This window comes from Aspergillus steynii, assembly GCF_002849105.1.
Source record: "Aspergillus steynii IBT 23096 chromosome Unknown P170scaffold_4, whole genome shotgun sequence".
NCBI lineage: Eukaryota > Fungi > Ascomycota > Eurotiomycetes > Eurotiales > Aspergillaceae > Aspergillus > Aspergillus steynii.
The window spans coordinates 2,027,901-2,047,729 of record NW_020194401.1 but is presented as its reverse complement, the minus strand read 5'-3'; the positions used below and the strand labels follow the sequence as shown (position 1 = coordinate 2,047,729).

The following is a 19,829-nucleotide window of genomic DNA, read 5'->3' as shown; positions in this document are numbered from 1 at the left end:
CTGAGTCCCCAACACACTCTTTAACATGTAATAAATCCATTCCGTTGCAACTTATTTAATCGGTGCTAATCGAGCTAGATAAACGCAGGTTTGGCGATATACGCAGCAGCCAAAAGGGCGAATCCCTGACCATAGCCTACTAAAGGAGCATGTCTACGTCGGGGACGAGACGGGGGTACACGGACATTTTAATAACGACATTGACCAGGCTGTCTGTTCCCATGCTTGTCGGCCCAGGCTCGATATTCCTTTCGCGAACTACAATGCGAGAGATACCACCCGGAATCGCAATAAGCCATAAGTGATAAGAAAAAGCGCGATTTGCGCTGAAACCTCTATCCCTGAGCAAGGATAGAATGGCTCCTCCGCTGCAATTCTTTTGCCTTCGTCACTCGAGCTATCAGTAGTCGACAAAATACTGAGTCTCCATCATGGAAATCTATCACGGAGCCGCTGAAAAGTTGCCAGTGCTTTGAAGGCTCTATTGTTGACGTATTCTGCTTTTTAGCTGTATTTCGCTGTACGAGCTACAAAGAAGATATGTACCCTGCAGTTTTGTATCGCGATGTACATACCATCATGGTATAGAAGCTTGGGGGCTTAAGTACAGCCCCCTTTATATATTCTTTGCGGGTCTCTCTACTCTTACACTTGATCGAACAATCTGATTATCTTGGATCTCCCGCTCTCACCTTCGTCTTATTACTTCAAAGGCGATGGATCACCCTCGAATATCCAGTCCTGCAAACGAAGCATTTTCCACTACCCGCCTTCGTGAGATCCCCAAGGCCCGTGGGTTGACCCTCGTCTCTCGCAAAGACGATCATGCTCGTATGCGGTCATGGGACCCTTGTGACCTCGTTAAAGAGGCGAAATAGTTGTGTAGTGATCGAGACTGTGCTCGGATAATCGCTGGAACCCCTAAAATATCTATGAGGGACCGAGGGGCTTGGTATGCAGTTGATTTCACCTCTAATGGTGACCTGAAAAAGAAACGCGTACCGCATGGAGATCCGGTCATCCTGCAAGGAAAAGATGGCCATTCATACATTGCTGTTGCACGCTTTTGGTATGCCTTGATTGGTCAAGACATGGCTCAGAAGGTGCAATGGATAATAAATGGAACGGTCACCCGCAACGCCCAGCTCAACCAACATCTCTGGAACGACCTGTTGCGATACGACGGAGGCTTAGAGCCAAATTTCTCTACAGATACACGTTCCTATGTCTGGGGTGGTCGAATTGCTTTTAGGGACGTACTTTAGAATGCGTCATCCCGGATGATAAAGAATTGCCTCTTGCCGCCATCGTCCGTTCCATCGACGAGGATGGTGTCATGAGCCCGATGCCCACCCTCACAACACTGTTGTGCCGATTCCCGTCCGCGTCCGTTGAGATCGGCCGATGAACTCTTGGCGGACGACGAGCCTCGTGCACCTGCGTGATTCGACTTTTTCCCTAGGTGTCAACTCTAGTGCGCCGTGGTGTAATAGACCCGATACTGGTGTTTACATGCTTGAGAGGGGACCACGACAGTACGGAGGGGGGCTCGCTGCAGGCCCTGGCTGACGCCAATCCTGGTGGGCTACCAGGCCCCGTACATGCGATCCTCCTGAACCAAGTGAACGTCATGCTTGTTAATAAAGCTAAAGAGGATGATGTCAAGATCCACCCGGTCTCTAATCCCATGGTGCAGAGAAAATGTTAACGGCCACTGAAAAGCTCTCTGAGCACTAGAGGGAAGAAGGTTTTGACACGATATGCAGGGAGTCTAAAGATCTCGAGGCCAATCCTCCCGATAATGACAAGAAATATCTCCCGCTCTCAATGTTCCTGCCCTCCACTCCCCGGGTAAATACCCACGACCTGTTGAATGCCACCCTGGAGCTTACCAAACTGGCAGATCACCGAGGCGCAGACCAAAGCAGCTACTCAGTTGCTGACAAGTACCTTTTTCCTTGTGGTTGGATCGTAGCCGGTATGCCCGGGCGCCATTCAGAGACAAGAGGCAGTGATGCGGCGGCGAAGAATGAAGCAGCGGAAATATGATTTGATGAAGTTTGGAAAACTAAGCCGATCGATGAGCGGCCGAGTCTCAGACTCAGTTTGCATGACGACGCAAGGAGAGCTTCGGATTGCAGGAGAGGTAAAGGTGCCCTGGAACTGGTATCTTGACCAAGGAAAAGACCAGACTCGAAAACGCAAGAGGACATACTGCCCACCTGGAGAATGGATTAGCTCGCAGCTACAAGCCAAATCCTGTTAGAAACCTGGCCCACGAAAGAACGTCCACTTCGAACCTACAGAAGCTGCACGCAATTCTCTGTGGCGAGCACTAGGCCGACACCACCCACCGAGAAAGACTCCACCAACGCCGAGCAGACCTTCACTACCACGAAAGAGCGCATCCTCAGCAGTGTCTGTAGACTCGCCCTGCAACCTGACGTCGGCGATGGCGAGCATTCTACCACCACTCATGATGGAGCGATGACCGTCATACTATCCAATCTGATCAATGAGATCCACCCCATCGAAACTTGTCTCTTTCCATTCCGCGTGACAGGACTATAACGCCATAAAGTCGGGCGTAGTTAACCATCTAAAGAAGATTGGAATCACACGTCCAGACTGCGGCCAGAAAAAGAGCCCAGAAGAGTTGTGGTCTCTGGAAAGCAGAAATCCCGAAAGCCGAGAGCCTTGATGAATGCCCCAGTTTGTGTCATCACAGAGAGCGAAACGGACATAAAGATTATCGCCCGAATTAAGAAAGACGATGTCTAGGTCCATCTGCAGATATCACCACGGGCCAGGCTGTTCCGGCTAAGATGGGCGAATTTCGATGATCGTTCGAAATCCGCTAACTCATTGACTGAGAGACCATGACGACCATGAAAATAAGAACCACCACGACCCAAAAGTTACAACCTAAGACTTCAAGTCAGTTTCAATGGCAAAAGAAATTTGCTCTTGATACATATCGTTGGTCCGGACTGACTCATGTCTTGAATGATTGTTGGATAGCCACCGAATGCTGTGGTAATTACTCAATTCTCGTCTGTATTATGACTGCGGGAATGAAATACTCTCTTGGATGAGAGAGAGAACAAGGAATGTTCCAGATAGGGACAATGGCCGGAGTTTGATCGTCATGGAAGGCGTTATGAACAGACAACAGAACATTAGTCTTCCAAAGCTTCTAGTTCATTTTGAGTGGACTCGAATCTTCATATAGTGCAATAATATTAACGTCGAACTGGGTCGGTGACACTGTGAAATAGGTTGCAGGGCAGTTTAGGATTGAAAGCTACCTTACTATGGAAGCTGTCCTGATGACTCGATGCTTACATTATGCAAGTAGATCATAATTCCAATATTAACCTTATATCTCATTATGTAGATAGTTCAAAGAACTAGTAATAAACGGCATTAATATACTATAACATCAGACATGAACATGAAACGTTCGCAGCTATCCAGTCATCCCAACCATCGCCCACGGGTATCCATCACCGACAATGCGTGCATCAAGAAAGCAACGAAGAACCACCCAACCGATCGCGAAAAGAGTATCTTAAGCTGAAAGCTGAGGCTGAACACCGATCAAACGTTGGAATCCACACCCACAACCTCGCTGTGGTGGACCATGCCCGCCTTCGCGGAAACGTCCTTCTCGGTGAGACCCATCTCGTCCGCGAAGGTGCCGTGAGGCTTCCACTTGGCCGACGTCCGCGGCGTGGTCTCCTCCATCATCTTGTCGACCTGCTCCAGGGTAAGACCCTTGGTCTCGGGGATCAGGAAGTAAGTGTACACGAAGGCGCAGGCGCAGAGCGAGCCCCAGATGAAGAAGACCTTGGCCTTCAGGTCGCCCCTGTCCTTGTCGACCATGTAGGGGGTGATGACGGCGATGATCTATTGGGCGTTAGTAAGGAAGCGAAAGGGGAGTTTCCGGGAAACTTACGCAGTTCCAGAGCCAGTTAGAAGCGGTCGACAGAGCAACACCGCGAGAACGGATCGGCAGGGGGTAGATTTCTCCAATGACAACCCACGCGCCGGGGCCCCAGGTGGAGGCGAAGAAGAAAATGTAGATACAGATGAAAGAGATCTCGGCGCTGACGGCGTTCTTGTTGCTGCCGTCCACGGTGCCGACGATGGCGACGATGAACTGGCAGATAACCATGCCAAGAGCACCCCAGAGGAGCAAGGTGCGGCGACCGAGCTTCTCCATGGTGTAGAAGGAGATGGGGGTGGAGCAGACGTTGACGATGGTGGTAATCATGCTGATCAGGAACGGGTCACTGATGGTGCCGAGCTATCGCAGTGATTAGTTCTGAGCGATGACGAAAGACAAGAGAGACATACCGATTGGAAGAAGGTAGTTCCAAAGTAAAAGACAAAGTTCACACCGGTCCACTGCTGCATCATCTGAAGCGAGGTTCCGAGCACAGTACGACGGAGGTTGCTGTTAGGCGAGAAGATGCTGCCCTTGAAGCAGCTCATCCAGGTGGTGAAGTATCCGCCCTGAGGCATGGCCTGCATTTCATACTCGTTGTTGGCAACGATCTCGGCAAGCTCCTGCTTGATGTAATCCGAGTCCTGGGCCTGACCACGAACACGGGCGAGCACATGGGCGGCCTTGTCGAGCTGGTTCTTGCGCACAAAGTAACGCGGTGACTCCGGCAGGATAAACAAACCGATGGCAAGAATCAAGGCCCAGGCAATCTGGAGCGCGATGGGAATACGGTAGGAGCCAGAGTCCGTGCGGTCCTGAGTAGCGTAGTCGACGCAAGAAGCCAGCATCAGACCGATAGTGATGCAGAACTGGTAGCCCGAGACGATGGCACCACGGACCTTGCGGGGAGCAATCTCCGACATGTACAGGATGATGATGGCAGAGACGAAACCGACACCGAAACCGGCGACCAGGCGACCGACGACCAGCAAGGCGACGGAGCTCGAGGCAGTCTGAAGAACAACACCGACGATGAAAATCCCGCATCCGGTAATGATGGTTGTCCGACGACCGAACCAATCGGCCAGATCACCAGCAATGAGAGCACCGAAGAATGTACCGGCCGACAGGATGGACGTGATCAGAGATTTCTTCCAGGAGGGGATAACGAAGGCGTCCTCGGGGGTAGTGTTGTAATCCTAGTGGAGGAGCAGATCAGTCGACGATCTAGGCAGATCATCCGTGCAGGATTTCTTACCAGTCCTTCAAACTCTTCAATGAAGTATCTCATACCCATGACACCGTTGATATAACCGGAGTCATACCCGAAGAAGATACCACCGAATGCCGCAAAGGCACACATGAGGTAGGTCTTCATGGTGACGGGTGCCTCGACACGCGAAGCATCTATTGTGTCGGCCATGGTGGCAGGTGTCGCGGTGAAGTCTTACAATAACAATGCTTCCACCAAGAAGTCAAGGGAGATCCACGGGCGAACTGCTGTGGGCCTGACTGCAAGATCAATGAGGACGAGAAAAGGAATTGGGATCTCGGGGATGTGGGAGGGAATGCAGTTGGTTTTATAATCTGGCGACGGACAGCCCGTCCGTCGGCTCAGAACCGGGCCCGGGGAAGTTTGCCCACGGGGATGCCAGCTGCATGCCACTCGGCTCCCACAGAAATTGGCCCCATATGGGTTGACCACCCCCATGGAAAAGCCGCGTGAAAATTCCGTTGTCATACTCCAGGTGTCCTGGGGAAGGAGGCTAATCTCGGAAGCAGCATAGATCAAACCGACCGCGTACGGCTAGACCTGATGAGGGCTAGCGACAAAGACTGGCACCGGAGCGAGAGCCAATCAACCACGGCCCGGACAGCTGGAGTCATGTTTTACGTAGCATCGGGGTGGTAGAAAACCCGTTATTGCCTGCGGTTCGTACCACCACCTCAGGCTGACTAGCAGGTCTAACCCTGACGGGCCGGCCATGTGCTCTCCCACGCTATCCCCAGACTGGAGAGTGTTGGTGGCGGCATCAAACCAGCGGGCATCTGGCCAAACAGAAGCTCGGGTCTAGGCCGGGCGACCATCGGGCTGCTGGCCATCTGGAAATAAGTCAGGAGCCGCTAAGCCCGGCCTGGAAACAGGTGCGGGCGAGAAAAACTTTGCCTGTCAGCCCATCCTGCTTTGGCCAAGTGGCCGACGACCCCCGGGGCTGATTGGACGGGGTCGACCGGGGTCGGAGATTCCAGCCTACCACGTGTCATTTCCCCATGGACGCCCCACACACACCAGTGCCTGGATGAGGATGCAGTGTGCCACACCTGGCTGGATCCGGTTAGGCTGGAGGTGCAGATTACTGTCTGCCATGGCCTCCGTCTGCTTCCCGTCAGGGCACTCCCCAGGCCGTGGATGTCTCTGGAACCTGGAAGATGCTGGTGGAAAGCATCGTCTCAGGATGGTTGGACAATGTCTGGGGCAACGGACACCTTTCCGCAAAAAGAACAACCATTGGCTGAGGTGTCTCATGTGTAAACGGGGAAGTCAGGCATCGGCGGAATGTAACCCTCATCGCAACCTCTTCCTCCAGAGTCCTCCAGAGCCAAGTCCGCGTATTCGGACGCCACTACGACAATAAGCGTTGACGGTTGCACCGATTCCTGCGCCCTCAGCCTAGCACCAAATCGGCACCCTTCTCGACTGGCGTGTATCCGAGACATTATTCGCTCGGTGGCGTCGCCGTATTGATCTTATTCTTTTATTTGATCTGATTTTTTCATTTCTATCCCCCAACGATGGAGTGGAAGACGGAGCGGGGGAATCAGATCGGACTCCCCGAGGCACACCCCCCAGTTACGATCCCAATCGACCTCAGCTTCCATTACACAGCAAACGCAACTAGAAAAAGATTCCGTCGTACACCCTCCCAAGGACCCCCCAACCCTATCCCGAAAACCTCACAAGAACAACACGCTGGTGCGGGCTGAGAGATGCCAAGGACTTGGCATACGCCGGCGCCCATGGCCTGTACGGGCGTGGTATCAATACCACCCTCGGGGAACTCTGACGGGTGAGATGGCTTGGAATTCCCGATCACAAATGACCGGTCTCCCTCTCTGGTCTTCCGTCTGGCGGCGTTTGGAGTCCTGACTGGATTTGACAGGCCGCCACCCAGTAGGCCTTCTCCGAGCCCGGTCCCGTCCCACAGGGCAAGGTTTGCCTCGCTTACCCAAATATCCTGGGGTCGGCTTACAAAGGAGACCGGTCCTGGACGCGGGGATCCCCAGAATCGCGCCACGGCTCCGATCCGGTGAGACGTTTTGCGTTAGCACTCGGGATCGTGGAGGCGTCAGGATCTTTGCCCTTGTCGTTGCTCGTGGGTGAATGTCCTTCTCCTAGTCTCAAATGGTCTTGCTAATCAAAAAGCTCAGCTTCAGTCTACAAATGGCTATGATCCTGTCAGACACCTAGCCGTCGGAATAGATGGAGGCTCGTGCCACGTCGGAGAATAAGGCACGGGTTCTATTCGCTGGTTCGTCCGTGCCTAGTGAATCAGTATCGCAATAATCTCCGCGCCGTATTGCGTTGGATGCTGCGTCTGACCCCTTTCGCGGCTCCTCGGCTCTGCGGCATTGCGCGCACTTCTAGTCGCGGAATTACCGACCTTCTGACCTTGATTGGTGGGTTCTCGGTCTTGACTCGGGAATCTGTTGCTCTTGCCTATGTGCATAAGCATCTTGGAATGGGTGCAAGCGTTCAACGTGAACAAACCGTTGTCTTGACATCCTGGTGGCTTGTTCACTTGTTCTAATTGACGCCCTCGTACGGTGGACAGAACCCGATGTCCAGTCATAGCTCGTAACACATAGCCGGGATCGATGATACGCCACATGGCAAAGGATTTGAGTGACCGATAGCGTGCCACATGAGCAGTCACGGGGCCTCCTTGAGGCGATTCTGGAGTCCAGGAACTTAAGTCCCACGGCGTACGCAGGCTGTGTAATCTTTGTGGACGCAATGATAGGCTGGAAAGACTTTCTGGAGCTGACCAGTAGGATTGTTTTGGTGTTGACTGTCTTCGGCACTACTCCATATCCGCAGTCCGAGAAGTGCCCGTCCAAACAACGGAGGATTTGCACTAAGCACACATATGGAAGGACTAGCATTCGCCCCATTCTCTGACGTAGTTAAACATCGGTGCAGTTCGCCATATGGCGAGTGGGTGTTACTCCAGAGTAGGGCGCTCGGAAATGCGGGGTAAAATGTGGAGACGACATCAAGTGATGCATGAGTGGGGATGGCTTCATCTCGCTCTTGTGAGCCATCACGCCGATGGCCTGACACACCAGTGGACTCGCAATCATGAAATCAAACGGCGACCGTTATATGCATCCGAGAGATAATGAATGGTCGCCCAAGAACTGAGTAGGCCAATTCCGCTCTTCGTTCTGCCTGCGGGATGCCACTCGACATGCGTTCCATCATTTTTGACTGCGAGGTTTAATAAGGAACGTTGCCGACTTTTTGCTGTTCTACTCGTACTCGTGTTTGTTTCTCAAGACCGCCAAGTTGATGCGTTGCGGAACTAACCGAATCGGGTTCAATCAGCCCATCGGTCCTTGATGGTAGGGCCATTTAGGTGGACAACTCCAACGCTCGGGGTCTGATTCACCGAAGATCAGGCATCTCCAAGCGCTCATGGCGAGACAATTGAGTATTAATGCTGATTCAAGCGTGAAGAACCCCGCAATCGTTCCGCTGCAGGGGTCGTCATTCCTGAGCAGCTACTCGTACTCGTATCCGAATTCCATCCTCGGTTGAATATGTCAGGCTTTTCAAATCTATCGACATCCTCATTGGTTGGTGTTGTTTGCCATGGAATTCTCGAGTGCTGGTGAAGTGATCAACATGCGAATCTTGCAAGGCGCCACTCAAGCCGAAATGCGTCCCTTCTTGCAATTCGCGAGACTTCCAGCGGGGTGAGGAGATGGGTGTTGATCGACAAAGGCTATAAAAGCCTTCCACGGAAGTATCTCAAGATGCAAAGTGACAGGTTAACTGAGAAGCCACTTCCAGAATGGGGGTCAAACAGGCAACTCTTCTTTCCACTCTCTTTTCCGCGGTCATTGCTAGCCCTGCTCAGCAGGTCTCCAGCATTCAACATGTACCCTCGACGCCTTCTTACCTGAGTAAGTCCGACGCTCCTTCAAAATTTCTCGCACTCACGCGACACAGCTCCCGCAATCGACACGGCAAAATGGAACGCTGCGACCGAGCAAGCAAACGCTCTCATAGAGCAAATGAACCTGACTGAGAAGTCTACCATTGTCACTGGAAACTTGGGAGTCGGCTGCATTGGCAATGTTAAGCCCATTGAGCGCATTGGCTTCCCGGGACTGTGCATGCTCGACGGACCGACTGCAGTGCACACCGGAGATCTGGCCAGTGTGTTCCCGGCGGGAGTAACAGTGGCGTCTGCCTGGGACAAGGATCTTTTCTATCAGAGAGGGTTCCTACTTGCGACCGAATTCCGAGGAAAGGGCGCAAATGTTTTTTTGGGGTAAGTGGTGTGTCTTATCAAGCTTCGTATCATTCTGACCAAGCCTTAGGCCCGTTGCTGGACCGTTGGGTCGGAACCCCCTAGGTGGACGCAACTGGGAAGGCTTCTCGCCTGACCCGTATCTCACAGGAATTGCCATGGATCTCACTATCCGTGGAAACCAGGATGCAGGTGTGCAGGTGTCCGCAAAGCACTACGTTGGTAATGAGCAGGAGACTCAGCGTTCCAATACTCCTCACGACGGCAAACCCGTGGACGGAATATCGTCCAATATTGATGACAGAACGATGCATGAGCTGTATGTCTGGCCTTTTGCTCATGCAGTTCGAGCCGGGGCATCGTCGATCATGTGCAGCTATAACCGGCTGAACTTCACATATACTTGCGAGAATCCCAGAGCCTTGAACCAGATTCTGAAGCAGGAGCTGGGATTCGATGGATACGTTGTCTCGGATTGGTTCGCTACTCACTCCGGAGTCAAAGCCATTACTGCCGGATTGGACATGACTATGCCGGGTCCGATTGATCCGTCAGATTTCAGTAAATCCTACTTCGGGGGAAATCTCACCGCGGCTGTCAAGAACGGGACCGTTTCCGAGACACGGGTGAACGATATGGTTAAACGGGTCTTGACGCCGTATTTCTATCTCGGCCAGGATAAGGACTACCCTACGCCCGACCCATCAGTTGCAGGGGTGATGGCGCAGACATATGGCCGAGACTTCCCAGACAGTCCACAAGGCAGAGACGTCCGAGGTGATCATGCAAAATTCATCCGTCAAACGGCCGCGGAGGCTACCGTGCTCCTGAAGAACACCAACTCTTTATTACCGCTCAAGAAACCCATGCCTTCGGTGATCGGGGTATTCGGAAACGATGCCGCAGATCTGACCCAAGGTATGGTGTACGACGGACCTCGCCTTGACGTTCCTGATTTCGGATTCGACATCGGAACTTTAGTGATTGGCGGAGGTTCAGGCGGTGGTCGAAACAGCTATATCGTCAGCCCTCTGGAGGCGATGAAAGCTCGAGCCAAGAAACACGATTGTCGGCTGCAATATATCACCGACAACGCGGTGATCGCCAAGAATGATTTCGTGGGCATCTACCCCATCCCGGATGTTTGTCTCGTCTTCCTCAAGACGTGGGCTCGAGAAGCGGTTGATCGGCTGGCGTTCGAAGCCGATCATAACTCCACTCAGGTCGTGAACAACGTTGCCAGGAAATGCAACCAGACCGTGGTCATCACGCATTCTGCCGGCATCAACACTATGCCATGGGCTAATAACCCGAATGTCAGTGCCATCCTGGTGGCACACTACCCGGGCCAAGAGACGGGCAATAGCATCGCCGATGTCATATTCGGAGACGTGAACCCATCCGGAAGACTCCCGTACACCATCGCCAAGAAAGAAGAAGATTACAACACGGGTATCTTTAACCTCACCGGGCCTTCGCGGACGGATTCCTCTGCCTGGAAGGTTGACTTTGACGAGGGACTGTTCATCGACTACCGACACTTTGATCGGAAGAACGTCACTCCGCTCTATGAATTCGGATACGGTCTGAGCTACACCACTTTCGATTTTTCCAAGAAGGCTTCCTTATCCAAGAAAAAGCTCAACATTCCCCAGCTTCCACCCAAAGCCAGTCAGAACCGCCCGGGCGGGAACCCAGAGCTATGGAAGGAAGTGCTCCGCGCGAGCACCTCTGTGAAGAACACGGGATCCATCTCCGGAGCGACAGTGGCCCAGCTGTATCTTGCCTTTCCGCAAGACTCGGTCCCAGCGGGAACGCCTAAACGGGTTCTGCGAGGATTCGAGAAAGTTCGCCTGCGCCCGGGAGAGAGCAAGAAGGTTAGCTTCCCGCTGACTCGGCGGGATCTCAGTTATTGGGATGTCACTGCTCAGGAATGGAGGATGCCGAGGGGAGAGTTCACTGTTCATATTGGGTTCAGTTCGAGGGATCTGCCGCAGGAAGTTGGTTTCCGGGTTGGATAGGTTCCATCTTCGCCGAGACGATTCGCAGCCCAAGCGAGAATCGAAAGACTAGTGGGGGGTCGATATGGTGATTAGTAGCCAGACATGTCGAGCAGAACATCGTGAATAAACCATCTCATCCCATCAATCCCATCATAGGCTGTGTCAAACAACGTAAACCACCAACATCGCAACCACCACCCCCACAACCGCCCCAAAAACAACCAAATTCCTCACAGCCCTCCGATGATGCCCCTCCATGGTCCTGGCAATCCTCTCCACCCACTCCCTCGGCGGATTCCCACTCGGAAACTCCCGACTCGGCACCTCCTTTCCCAAGAACTTACACAGCGGCTCCCACCCATCCTCCACCGACCACTCCAGCAACCTGTCCTCCCCCAACCCCAACCCCCTCACCATCGCAACATGCCCCTCATACACCCACTTCCCATTCGATCGAAAACTCCCCCGAAAGAACCTAGGCATCAGCGTGCGACACATGGCGTGCCGGGTCCAGAACAAGTCCGCGTCGAACCAGCTCTTCACCCAGTCCCAGTCCACCGGGTTGGCGTCGAAGTACCCCATCGTCTGCTCCATGCTGCGGTACCAGGCGTCGAGATCGCGACGCGTGTTCAGGATGACTTTCGCCTCGGGGTATGCTGCTATCAGCTCGGGAGCGAACTCGGCAGCGGGGAGGTCGCTGATTCCGACGCAGTGGCCGAAGACGGTGTCGAAGTCTGAGGTGGTTAGTTTCATGTTTGTGCCCTGGGAAGAGGTGGGCGATGTGGTGTATTTCTTCTGCAAGAGACGGTAGGTTGCTTCGAGTGATGATGGAGGCAGGATGGAGTCGAAGCCGTGGTAGGTGTGCTTGTATCCGAGGATGTGGAGGGCCTCGCGCAGGGAATCGGTCCCTGATCTGGAGATTCCGACGGCCAGGACTTGCATTGGTTCATGGCGTTTGGTGGAGGGAGCAGGGAGGCCGTAGACCCAGTGGAGGAGCCGGTCTGGGAGGAAGCTCATGATGGAGTATGTGTAGGGTCTGGGTTGTGGTTCTTTAGGAGGTCTAGTAGATGTCAATGCACTTGTTTCAAGAGCATAGTGTCATCCCGGGAATATTTTAAGAACTGACCAGCCCCACGTGGCCCAATGAATTGCAGCCCGCCTCATCATGAAAGTCCGGATGGGAACGTCAGGCAGAAGAATGTCGCCCCCCCGGAAATTCCCTCTTCGGGGATGCCACTAGCCCGATCGGGACGCATGTGCCGCTGGTGGGCGCCAAGAGATCGGCGTCATGCCAAGCCTTCCCTTGACTTGTCCATTGCATCTCGTCTTCTTGTCTTCTTGTTGTCAAGGACATCTCGTATTCAGCTGCGATGATGCAATTCGAAACTGAACTCATCGAGGCGGAGATCAAATGCGCCGCGTGTCACTCCTTCGGGAGTAGATCGTTACCCCCTTGGGACTTTGACTGGTTCCTACTGGTTTATTGCGGTTTTGGCCCATAGAAACGTCGAGATGGGATGCCTGACGTATGCCGAGCTGGGCGCTGCCTTACCGTGTCTGGTAGCTGATGCCGCTGTGTTGGACATATCGAATCGACGAGGCTGAGTCGATGAATAGGGTCATGGTTGTCTATATAAACGCCTTGTTCTCCGCGATGTGGGGGATTCAACAACCCAAGTTAACTCAATTCGACCAATATGAGGTACATTACCACTGCTCTTTTACTATTTTCTCACAGCCTTGTGGAGGCTCTGCCTCATGAATCCAACCATGAGCAAACCTTGCACTGGGCCCCTTGCGATCTCGACTTCCCGAACGCAACGGCGGAGTTGATTAAAACGCCAGTCGACTGTGCCAAACTCCGCGTGCCATTGGACTACACCTATGTCGATTCTGGGGAAACAATCGAGCTGCAATTGGTGAAGATCAACGCGACAAAAAAGCCCGTCGAGGGCAGCATCATCTTCAATCCCGGTGGGCCTGGAGGCTCCGGGGTTGAGGAGGTGTCTACAAAAGGGCCTATGTACAGGGAGTAAGTTTGAAGACCATTCTCTCCGATCGGTGTTAATTGGATTAGGGTTTTTGGTGGACACTTCAACGTGATCGGATTCGATCCTCGGTATGTCTTCGCCCGACTCATCACGACATGGCTAATTAAGCAGTGGCACTGGGAAAACCCTCCCCTTTTCCTGCGACCTGAAGCATCTGGGAAATGCAAAGCTGTCTCGTCGACTCGCCAATTCAACCCTCCCCCAAGCCGACCTTTGGGGCCTGCTGAAGTCCAAAGCCTGGAGCGACGGCGGCTGGTTCGCCGACGCCTGCTACGACAGCCAGAAAGATACCGGCCGATACCTCAGCACGGCCTTCACGGCGCGCGACCTGCTCAACATCGTCGACGCCCTCAACGAAGACGGCCAGCTGCGATTCTGGGGCCGCTCCTACAGCACGACCCTCGGCCAGACCTTCGCCGCCATGTTCCCCGACCGCGTCGGCCGCCTCCTTCTCGACAGCGTGCAAGACCCCCGCGACTACCACAGCGGCCAATGGCTGGACTCCACGCGCGACACGCACATCTCATTACTCAACTTCTTCACGGAATGCATCCGCGGCGGTCCCTCGGTGTGCCCCTTCGCCAACTTCTCCGGCCCCTCCACCACGCCCCAATCTCTGCTGTCCGAACTCACCACCGTCTTTCAAGAGCTCGTCGACAACCCCGTCTACCTTCACGAGGACTACCACTCCCTCTTTTCCCAGCCCTGGTGGCGCCCCGGCCCGCGCCCCCTCCTCCCCGAACTCAAATACTTCTTCTTCAACTTCCTCTACCAACCCGCCTCCTTCGCCCAGCTCTCCCTTGTCACCTCCGTCGCCCTCTCCCGCAACTGGACCAGCTTCACCTCGCCGACGCCCGAGGTCCCCGTCCCGCCGAAATGGAGCGAAGGATCGCAAGCCTTCCACGGCATCGCCTGCGCTGACATGTCCCTGCGCGCGCAGTCACCCGATGATCTCTACTCGTTGGTGCAGGCGGAGCTCGAAACAGGCGGGTTCTCAGACGCCTTCATGCCGCAGCTCTGGCCGTGCTACCAGTGGCGCATGCAAGCGGTTGAGCAATTTAAGGGCGAGTTCAAGAACATTAACACGAGCTATCCGCCGCTGTTTGTGAACGGCGCGTATGACCCTGTCACGCCGCTTAGTGGGGCGTGGCGTGCCGCGTCGGCGTTCAAGGGCAGTCGGTTGTTGGTGCATAAGGGGCATGGGGTAAGTCTTCCTCTCTTTTTCCCTCCATCTCACTTCACCCGATTTCGAAATGTCAATTGGTCTTTGAGGCAATGCTGACGGATGATGTAGCACGGGGTGATGAATCATCCGTCCGAGTGTACGATCAAGGCGATTGGAGCTTATTTTGCGAATGGGACGCTGCCGGAGCATGGGACGGTTTGTGAGCCGATTCAGCCGGCGTATGAGCTTTGGGAGGAGGCGAATGAGGCGTTGGAGGAGCAGCTTGAGCAGGCGGATACTACTGTTTAGGCACTACTGTTTAAGGGGAAAGGGGGCTTACAGGGGGTGGTTGTTAATAGATCGATAGTTTGTTTTTATGTAATTTTATTTTCGTTTTCATTTTGCATGGTATTTCTTTCCATGAGTATATTTTCGTGCCATGTAGGTACGCTCCATTGAGAGGTGGGTCATTAAGTAAAGAGCCAGTGACCATGACTGGATCAGCTTTATCGTAAGACATCCTGACAGCAGGTAATAACTATCCCCCCAGTCCAATAATGCAGATTCCTCAGGCCAACGAGGTCACGTCGTGCCAAGACAGAGCCAGCCCTAAGTCTGACACTGCATCAACCTCACACAACCAGCAACGACGACCCTTTCAGTCTAGATCTACGAGAATTTCTAATTGTCAAGAGAGAATCTACGAAGTGGGAGTCTGGGTGAGTGGGAACTATTCAATTTCTAGCAATCTGGATAAACATCTGGGTTCCCAATCCCTTTTCTTTTTCAAAACAAACAAGCAACAAGAAGACAATCCAAGCCAGCTTGCGTACTGAATCAAACCATTGACTCAATCCAGCATAAAGCACAAGTACAGACAAGGTGTCTCAACAAAGCAAACCCAAGGGTATCGAGAAACAATTTGGACAAGATCATCAAGATCAAGGAGAGAAAAGAAAGGGTATCAAGAAACTTTTGGCGATCTTTCGATCAAGAGAAGAGAAGGGAAGGAGGATCGTATCAAGAGGAATAATTCCGGACAGATCGAGTCAATCACCGAAATATCCCTTCACACAGGCATCAGCCGGACAAATCAGTGCCGTCGCTGCTGCCCATGCCCATGGCCTTCGTACGATTCATACCGCGGCGCCTGGCCAGCACCACCAGCAGAACCAGCAGCACCACCCCCAGCAGCACCCCCAGCCCCAGAAGCAGGACCATACCTATACGACGCCACCTCACCACTCCCAAACCCACCCCCCTGGCGCTCCATGCGCTGATAATTGCCCAACTGCGTGCGACACTGCGCAACCAGATTATCATGCACGAACGACCTCTGCGCCGGATCGGTGAGGGGCCGATTAGCATAGCACCGCACCTGGACCATAAAGCCGTTCAGGCCCGGGTGGCGCGGCAGGTTCGGGTCGTTGGGCAGGTAGAGCGAGTACATGCAGTTGAGGGCGCAGTTGTAGGCGCGGTCGTAGACGGTGCTCATTGGGTAGGGGTGCCCTTCGTCGTCGATACGGCTGCAGGGGAGGTGCGCGTAGACGGTCCCGTAGGTTTGGTTTTGGATTTGGGATTGCGTGGAGAGGGGCGTTGTGAAGCCGTGGGGGTTGGTTTGGTTGCTGTTGTCGCCCTGGCCATGGCTGGAGGTAGATGCCTGGCTTTGGCTCTGGCTGTGACGGCTGGAGGTCTCGCGAGTAGGCCTCTCATTGCCGGGGGTGCGGCGTCCACTGAATGGCGACATTCTGATGGTGGGTTGGTTTTGGTTGGAGGTGAAGATGGAGGTTAGGGCTTGAGGATTGGAATTCGCTCAGAGCAGAGGAGTAGAGGAGAGGAGAGTAGATGTCGAAGGTGGTGAGAGGAATCATGATGGGCTGATTTTGAGGCCATATTTATGCACATTTGGAAGGGATTGGACGGTTTGGATATCGGAGTCTGCCATTACCGTGGTCGAGGATGATCTGCTTCATCTCTGGAGAGATCCGTTTCAGAGGATCATCACCGATAGATTCATAGCGATAGTATATTGTGCGTTGAGGTGAAAGTACCGGTAAACAACGTGATTTGCCATGTTGCCATGATGGAAATAACAGAATTGTGCAGATTGGAGGCCACTTGGTTAACCTACTTGCTTTTAGCGGAATTATTCAATATGATGATCGTGGGTAGGTTTGGAAAGGGAGAAGAGTTGATGTCTAAGAGAACTTGCGCACATAGCTTCATGCTCCAAATATCATTTCTTATTTCTGATGCGATGAACAAAAGCACTGGGCATACTGGTACTCGGTGCTAATATTCCAGGGAATGCAAAATCTCACAAAGAGGAAGACATAGTCCGTTACCGAGTGAGAGTGCATGAAGACTGCCTATATTGACATCATTGTGTTGGCAGAGACGGAGTATATAAGTCAGCAGGTAAGTAATAGCTCTGAATGACCTCAAACCAAGGACCAGCGTCCTACGCTTTATCAGTATCACAATCAGTTGAGCCGGACTGGGTCAGGGCACAGGTTTCATCACTCCCTACCTGATACACTCACGGCATCCCGAATTAAACCAGAGAGCCGACAGCAATGCTACAATCAGACAACATTCCAAATTCAAGCCCATTCATTAGGTCATTCAAATTCATACGAGTCCGTCATCACAACTTCCAACAACTAAACCCTCTCCAAGCTCAAAACCTTACTACTATACTCCCCCTCAAACTCAATCACCAGTCCCATATTCATCAACGTCTTCCCACTCAGCTCTCCGAGCCCCTCAACCCGATACGTCGCCTCCTCGTCCAACCCCTGCAACCGCACCCTCGGGAACGCATGGTTAATCGACGGGTTGACCTGAAACACAAACAATACTCCCTTGTCCCCCTCCTCGCTCACAAACAGCACCGCCGGCCAATTCGACTCCTCTGGCAGCCTCAACCTATACATATCTCCCTTCAGGATCAGTGGCGCGATCTCCTCCGCCTGCTTAATCAGCCCGGGGACCGCGGCGCTCTCGTCCTCCGTCAGCTCGTCAGGGTTCAGCTCTAGACCAAATGAGCCGCCCATCATCGCGACATGAGCACGGAAGAGCACGGGGATGGTCCTTCCAGTCTGGTGATTCGGGACGGCAGAGATGTGCGCGCCCATGGCGCTGGGCGGATACGCCAGCGACGTCCCCAGCTGGATGGAGATGCGCTCGACGGCGTCGGTATCGTCGGAGGTCCAGATCTGCGGGAAGTACTGCAACACGCCGGGGTCGAAGCGGCCGCCGCCCGAGGCGCAGCCTTCCCACAGGACGTCGGGGAAGCGGGACGTCAGGGTGTCGAAGACGTGGTAGATGCCGAGCATGTAGGCGTGGTTGGCGGCGGGGGAGGCGGACTCGTGCATGCCGCGGTTATGGTCCCACTTGACGTAGGTGATGTCCGCGCTGTTGAGGATGCTGGAGACCGTGTCGATGATGAAGGTCTGGACTTCGGGCAGGGCGAGGTTGAGCAGGAGCTGGTTGCGGCGCTCGGTGCGAGGGTAGGGCCCGGCGTGCATGACCCAGTCCGGGTGTTTCTCGTACAGCGACGAGTTGGGGTTCACCATTTCGGGCTCGAGCCAGATGCCGAAGCGCAGGTTGGTGGAGGAGTTGGCGGCCTTGAGGTCGGTGACGTTGGAGACGAGAGGGCCCAGGCCGTTGGGGAATCGGTCAGGGTTGGGTGTCCAGTCACCCAGGCCGGCGTTGTCGGCGATTCGTGGGTGTTCGTCGCCGAACCAGCCGTCGTCCATGACGAAGAGCTTGGTGCCCAGGGCGGCGGAGCGCTCGGCGAGCGTGTACATGCTGCTTTCGTTGTAGTTGAAGTACACGCCCTCCCAGCTGTTGAGCAGCACGGGACGGTTCTCGGTGGCGAACTGGCTCTTGATGAGGTGGTTGCGGTAGAGCCGGTGCAGAGAGCGAGACATGCCGCCGATGCCGTTGTTCGAGTATACAGAGACGCACTCGGGCGAGGTGAGAGACTCGCCGGGGGCAAGGGGCCAGGAGAGCTGGTTGCGGTTGAAGCCGAGCAGAGCACGCGTGAATCCCTGCGAGCCTTTCTCGACGTCCACGGCGAAGGAGCCTGTGTAGACGAGAGAGAAGCCCCATGCTTCGCCTTGCGACTCGGTGGTAGATGGATGGACCAGCGCAAGGAAGGGATTGTGCAGGTGAGATGAGAATCCGGTTGTACTTCCAAATCTGTTGCCGTTAACATCATAATCAACAATATCAGAATGCAAGCTTACCCCTGAGTGCCGTACGCAACTCTGCGTCTCTCGCGACGAGCTTCCCTCGCCCAATCACCCCGGAGACCGATCATGTCGAGATCCTCAAAGGGCAAGTCAACACTCAAGCTAGCGAGCGCCTCGACCGTAATATCTCCCTCCCCTTTGTTCGTGACATTGGCACTGCGCACAATGGCATCATACTTAGGAAAGATGGAGTACGACAGGTCAGCCGCAACGGAGCTATAGTTATCATACAAATGCACCACCAGCGTGGTCACATCGTCCTCACTACCAAACGTAGCCGGCAGCCCAGGTAATTCCGGCTTGCCCTTGATCACCTCGTGCGACTGATACTGCAGATCGCTAATAGCGTATCCTGCAGTCTGTCGAATGCGGATGGCAGGAACGCGAAAGTCGCCTCGTCCTTGGTCGGGGAATTCACGCCTCAGACGACCGATATCGACCCAGCCATTGATTTCGGGCCATGGATCAGTCGGGATCTCTCCGGAGATGCTGCCACCGAAATGATCGGACAGGAGATCCCCAGTGGTATCATTCACATGGAATCGATAAGAGACATTATCACCGTTCAGGGTGAACGTCTTGTCGTCGACGACGATGGCTTTAACAATTAGCACCTAGCCAAATAACAAACCAAAAAAGAACTCACCATCCGAAGCATAATCCTTCGCCATAACGCCCTGCCAGCGACCACAAACAGTCAGAAACGACACCACAGCGCTCGAAAACCTTAACATCTTGCCTGAGATCCTGGAACAGAGAGCGAATTGCCCCGCGACGGCAGCGGACCGACCATACCTTTTATAATCGAGAACGTGGGACCGGTGAAAGACGGTGGAGAAGACAAGACTGGGGATAGGCATTTATA

General features: G+C 53.8%; 7 protein-coding genes across 7 annotated transcripts; 2 read left to right on the top strand and 5 right to left on the bottom strand.

Moving 5' to 3' along the window:
* Positions 1 to 3,365: 3,365 nt before the first annotated feature.
* P170DRAFT_436916 (sugar porter family MFS transporter) lies at positions 3,366 to 5,683 on the bottom strand. Its single transcript, XM_024849252.1, has 4 exons — positions 5,208 to 5,683; positions 4,360 to 5,148; positions 3,959 to 4,309; positions 3,366 to 3,909 (listed from the first exon to the last, which is right to left on the bottom strand). Exons 1-4 carry the CDS (start codon positions 5,370 to 5,372, stop codon positions 3,601 to 3,603), a joined length of 1,614 nt encoding a protein of 537 aa, XP_024704619.1. The 5' UTR covers positions 5,373 to 5,683; the 3' UTR covers positions 3,366 to 3,600.
* A 1,731-nt stretch (positions 5,684 to 7,414) lies between these two features.
* Positions 7,415 to 7,839, bottom strand: P170DRAFT_475612 (uncharacterized protein; the record flags this gene model as incomplete). Its single annotated transcript, XM_024853276.1, has 3 exons — positions 7,415 to 7,491; positions 7,551 to 7,667; positions 7,719 to 7,839. The coding sequence occupies 3 exons, from the start codon at positions 7,837 to 7,839 to the stop codon at positions 7,415 to 7,417; spliced, it is 315 nt and encodes a 104-aa protein (XP_024704618.1).
* A 1,185-nt stretch (positions 7,840 to 9,024) lies between these two features.
* On the top strand, positions 9,025 to 11,507 carry P170DRAFT_447002 (beta-glucosidase; the record flags this gene model as incomplete). Its single annotated transcript, XM_024850844.1, has 3 exons — positions 9,025 to 9,136; positions 9,183 to 9,507; positions 9,557 to 11,507. The coding sequence occupies 3 exons, from the start codon at positions 9,025 to 9,027 to the stop codon at positions 11,505 to 11,507; spliced, it is 2,388 nt and encodes a 795-aa protein (XP_024704617.1).
* Positions 11,508 to 11,614: 107 nt separating this feature from the next.
* On the bottom strand, positions 11,615 to 12,666 carry P170DRAFT_179998 (sulfotransferase family protein). The gene is made up of 2 exons (XM_024842662.1): positions 12,616 to 12,666; positions 11,615 to 12,549 (listed from the first exon to the last, which is right to left on the bottom strand). The coding sequence occupies exon 2, from the start codon at positions 12,504 to 12,506 to the stop codon at positions 11,652 to 11,654; it is 855 nt and encodes a 284-aa protein (XP_024704616.1). The 5' UTR covers positions 12,507 to 12,549; positions 12,616 to 12,666; the 3' UTR covers positions 11,615 to 11,651.
* A 505-nt stretch (positions 12,667 to 13,171) lies between these two features.
* P170DRAFT_509887 (alpha/beta hydrolase) lies at positions 13,172 to 15,014 on the top strand (the record flags this gene model as incomplete). The annotated part of the gene is made up of 4 exons (XM_024854716.1): positions 13,172 to 13,521; positions 13,567 to 13,608; positions 13,652 to 14,744; positions 14,835 to 15,014. Exons 1-4 carry the CDS (start codon positions 13,187 to 13,189, stop codon positions 15,012 to 15,014), a joined length of 1,650 nt encoding a protein of 549 aa, XP_024704615.1. The 5' UTR covers positions 13,172 to 13,186.
* A 784-nt stretch (positions 15,015 to 15,798) lies between these two features.
* On the bottom strand, positions 15,799 to 16,452 carry P170DRAFT_426251 (uncharacterized protein; the record flags this gene model as incomplete). The annotated part of the gene is made up of 1 exon (XM_024847700.1): positions 15,799 to 16,452. One exon carries the CDS (start codon positions 16,450 to 16,452, stop codon positions 15,799 to 15,801), a length of 654 nt encoding a protein of 217 aa, XP_024704614.1.
* A 621-nt stretch (positions 16,453 to 17,073) lies between these two features.
* On the bottom strand, positions 17,074 to 19,779 carry P170DRAFT_384078 (alpha-galactosidase). Its single transcript, XM_024845668.1, has 3 exons — positions 19,611 to 19,779; positions 18,959 to 19,562; positions 17,074 to 18,911 (listed from the first exon to the last, which is right to left on the bottom strand). Exons 1-3 carry the CDS (start codon positions 19,696 to 19,698, stop codon positions 17,369 to 17,371), a joined length of 2,235 nt encoding a protein of 744 aa, XP_024704613.1. The 5' UTR covers positions 19,699 to 19,779; the 3' UTR covers positions 17,074 to 17,368.
* Positions 19,780 to 19,829: the final 50 nt, after the last annotated feature.

Coding starts and splice junctions, on each gene's coding strand:
- P170DRAFT_179998 (XM_024842662.1), bottom strand. CDS start 12,506: ATGAGCTTCCTCCCAGACCGGCTCCTCCACTGGGTCTACGGCCTCCCT.
- P170DRAFT_384078 (XM_024845668.1), bottom strand. CDS start 19,698: ATGTTAAGGTTTTCGAGCGCTGTGGTGTCGTTTCTGACTGTTTGTGGT. Junction 19,563..19,610: donor GAAGGATTATGCTTCGGATG/GTGAGTTCTTTT, acceptor TAATTGTTAAAG/CCATCGTCGTCGACGACAAG. Junction 18,912..18,958: donor GTTGCGTACGGCACTCAGGG/GTAAGCTTGCAT, acceptor TAACGGCAACAG/ATTTGGAAGTACAACCGGAT.
- P170DRAFT_436916 (XM_024849252.1), bottom strand. CDS start 5,372: ATGGCCGACACAATAGATGCTTCGCGTGTCGAGGCACCCGTCACCATG. Junction 5,149..5,207: donor TTGAAGAGTTTGAAGGACTG/GTAAGAAATCCT, acceptor CTCCTCCACTAG/GATTACAACACTACCCCCGA. Junction 3,910..3,958: donor CTAACTGGCTCTGGAACTGC/GTAAGTTTCCCG, acceptor AACGCCCAATAG/ATCATCGCCGTCATCACCCC.